Genomic DNA, 3,492 nt, shown 5'->3' on the forward strand with positions numbered 1-3,492 from the left:
GAAACGACGACGACTACGACGACTGGCTGGCTTACGTCCCACATAATGAGCTAATTATCATCTCGTCGAACGAGTCGAGTGATGACAGCGGGGGACAAGGGTCAGTTGTGGAGGATGAATGAAGTGAGACCAATGTTTCGTAGTGAATAAGTGATGTATAGTCCTGTATTTTGTACATTTTCTATTCGATGAACACAAATTGTAAAGGTATGCATGACTATGCCCGTAGGATGTCACGAATGGTGTATTTTGGGGTCCAGATGTCGAGAATGGTAGACACAATCTGTCGAGAACGACAAATGAAGTGTCGGGCTTCAATGGAAGTATTATGTAAATGGACCCGTATTTTGTAGTACATGGAACCAATGTTATGAAATTATGTTTATCGTGCGCTCAATTGTGGTCAATCGTGTCGGGTATTGACGATGTTGCGAATTATAATCTATTTCGTGGGGATTGAAAGATGCATTTTTGAGTGCACCCAAAACTGGGAGGTTATTGGTGCCATGTGTTCTTGCGTGTGCAAATTCGGAATAATGTAAGGCCATAATGGGTATGCACACAACATATCTTGAGCGGATGTTAAAAAATGGGGTACATCATGCCCTCAATTCAGTCAACTATTTAAAATGTTGCAATTTATTATTTACTTAGCAAGGACTGAAAAAATCGTTCTTACGTGGACAGTCGATGGACCGTAGGTGTTGTTTACTATCGTCAAGTATTTAGCATGATTGTGCAGTTGGAGGGTGAGTTGTACGCTTTTAAAGATGTGTCCTGTAAGATTTGTAATTTTATTTCATCGTGTGAACGAAATGTACAGTTCACCATGTACGTGAAGCTGATATTGAATGCGGTGCAACTTTTCATCAACTGTCGAGAATGAATGAGATATCTGTCCAGACCGACAATTTAACTGTAACTATGGAAAACTTCTCTATTATTACAAGTTGGCCCATATAAGTTCATTTCCGTACAGAGAATGGTAGAGACATGCAGGAACATGGAATTAATGTGACGCAAAGGTACAATTGATAACAAAATACTAATAATTGCATTGGTTTAGTACAAACGACATCGGTAAGAAGTAAACATACAACGTCCACAGTCACGGAGATGAGCCTATTTGAACGGGTCGTGTTAGAAAGGGATTCGAACATGTGCTTTGATTCTGACCCACTCTACCACAGCGGTTGCATTTCCTTACTCGTGTGGTGGACTCATATCTGGATCGATGACGTCGTGTGGGTGGTCTACCTGGAGGACGAAGTACACTTGGTCGTAGAATAGCAGTACCTGTAATTTCGTTCGGGACAATCCAGTCCATTTCACGTGTAACAGGATAGATTGCTTCACTATAGGCACCCCTCCAGTATTTTGATGTGTAAAATGATGAGCATAAATCGTACAATAACTTACCTTGCAAGCAGGCAACACGACTTACATGAATGCATGACATACGATTAAGCTGAAACTCACGACAAGTGCACGTGTTATCGGAAAAGTCCAGGATGTCCGTGTCATTGAACTGTCCAACTTGTGTTAAATTGTCTGTCGGGCCTTGAGCTCGAAGCCTTGCACCTGCTTCGAACATTGTCCGTAACTCACTTTCCATCCTCGATGACAACACGGCACTACATGTGGTTGCATTGGTTCGACGTTCGTAGTACCACTTTTGCATAGTTTGGCGAATATGTTCAACCAAGCATGTGATGGGCAATGAACATGCATGTCTCAACATTGAGTTCAAAGATTCTGCATTGTTGTTTGTTAATATGTTGTAACGTTGCCCAAAGAATAGTGCTCGAGACCAAAATGAAAAATTAGCTCGCTCCAAGTACCCATACGTTTTTTCACTTACCCTACGGATCTGTCTCATAAGTCTTTCGAACTCTTCGACCAGAGAAGTTCTTGCAGCTCGTTTGAATAGAAATATTGCACTTGCATTGTTGTACCGCTAGATTAAGTTCTTCGCCAAATGCCAAATACAGTATCCATGGTGAGACTGGGGAAATACATGAGCAATGTCATTAGAAATACCGTTTTTCCTATCGGAAACAAAAACGAGTTCGTCCAAGTTGCCTATAAGCTCTTTCAAGTTTGACAGAAACCACATCCAAGATCTATTCATTTCGACATCGACGATTCTCCATGCTAGGGGATAAATCTGTTTGTTAGCATCTTGGCCAGTTGCCAGCAGTAGTGTACCTTTGTATGAACCTTTCAAGTGACTACCGTCAACACAAATAACAGGTTTCAAGTAGTGCATGTAACCACGAATGCTTGCACCGAATGTCAGGAAGAAGTAATAAAACCTGTTATAGGAATCAACTTCAATGTGGGTAACTGTCCTCGAGTTACTCTATCCTAGGACGTGACAATATGAGGATAGCTTCTGGAAACTATCCCCCGGTGTACCGTGTAACATATGTAAAGCAAACACCTTATCCCTATGTGCTTTTTGGTAACTTAGTTTCACATCAAACTCGCGTTCCATGTCACGCGCAATAGTGGTAGGATCGTTTGATTGGTATGGATTATCTAATTTCTCCAAAATATGCTCGACAATTACAGAAGTAGTGGCATGTCGATGTGCGTTACGACGGAAATCTACAGAACATGTGTGCACATTGTTAAATTTACGGATCATGAATATTGCAGACTGCTTCACACTCGAAGCCCGTAACGTCCACTTGCAATTATCGTCTGAGCATACGACAGTTAACATTTTGAGGCTCGACCTGCTGACCTTAAAAAGGAACTTCTCCTGTAAAGCAAGCACATGAATTTTTGAATATAGCTCTTTCTTACTGAAGAATATCTGCCGTTCAACAAGATCGAAAGTATTTACACTTGTAATCTATTGGTATGTATCCGAACTCTACAAATGTGCTGACATTCCCTCGTGAACGTCTGCAAAATTAGCACCATTTGTACCATGTAACGGGTCATCCAACATCTCATGTAATGGTGCAGCCCCAACGTATTCAATTGGACTATCAGCTACATTATTGCTTGGGACACTATGCTCATGACGGATGTAATCGTGTTGTACGTTATGGGAACCATCAGCTGCTCCGAACAAAGGGTCATTCAAATTTGTATTCCTCCCCATGTCAAAACTCGACAAATCAGTTTCCAAAATAGTAATTCAGAGGGCAGTTTCCATAAGAACAGATTTGTACCAAATTAGGTCTTCATCTTCACGTATTTCGGCCAGTGGTAAATTGAAGTTCGGGACTCTGAACTTCAATTCAATTTTGGTGCGCGGATTAATAACACCAAGTTTGTCATTTAACAGTAACAGAAGTCCGGCTAGGGTAATACTTCTCGGCACTAAAATGGAAGTGGTTTTGTCCCCTGTCCACTTCCATTCATCATCCACGTGAATGAACTTTTCTCCATATGACACGATGAATCTGAAATGATTGTCCATACCTGAAATATTGGGATTAGAACGATAAGAATTCTTTACAATCAATATGTCGATAT

At 41.0% G+C, this 3,492-nt stretch overlaps 1 protein-coding gene across 1 annotated transcript; it reads right to left on the reverse strand.

Moving 5' to 3' along the window:
• Positions 1 to 1,957: 1,957 nt before the first annotated feature.
• Positions 1,958 to 3,115, reverse strand: LOC111409449. Its single transcript, XM_023039495.1, has 3 exons — positions 2,912 to 3,115; positions 2,427 to 2,821; positions 1,958 to 2,315 (listed from the first exon to the last, which is right to left on the reverse strand). Exons 1-3 carry the CDS (start codon positions 3,113 to 3,115, stop codon positions 1,958 to 1,960), a joined length of 957 nt encoding a protein of 318 aa, XP_022895263.1.
• Positions 3,116 to 3,492: the final 377 nt, after the last annotated feature.

Source organism: Olea europaea, chromosome 14, assembly GCF_002742605.1.
Source record: "Olea europaea var. sylvestris chromosome 14, O_europaea_v1, whole genome shotgun sequence".
Lineage (NCBI taxonomy): Eukaryota > Viridiplantae > Streptophyta > Magnoliopsida > Lamiales > Oleaceae > Olea > Olea europaea.

Bases quoted from the DNA above. Each gene is read 5' to 3' on its own strand.
- LOC111409449 (XM_023039495.1), bottom strand. From the start codon at position 3,115: ATGGGGAGGAATACAAATTTGAATGACCCTTTGTTCGGAGCAGCTGAT. The intron at 2,822-2,911 runs GTTCACGAGGGA...GTTGAACGGCAG, and splicing joins ATGGTGCTAATTTTGCAGAC to ATATTCTTCAGTAAGAAAGA. The intron at 2,316-2,426 runs GTTACACGGTAC...TTCCTATAACAG, and splicing joins AAGGTGTTTGCTTTACATAT to GTTTTATTACTTCTTCCTGA.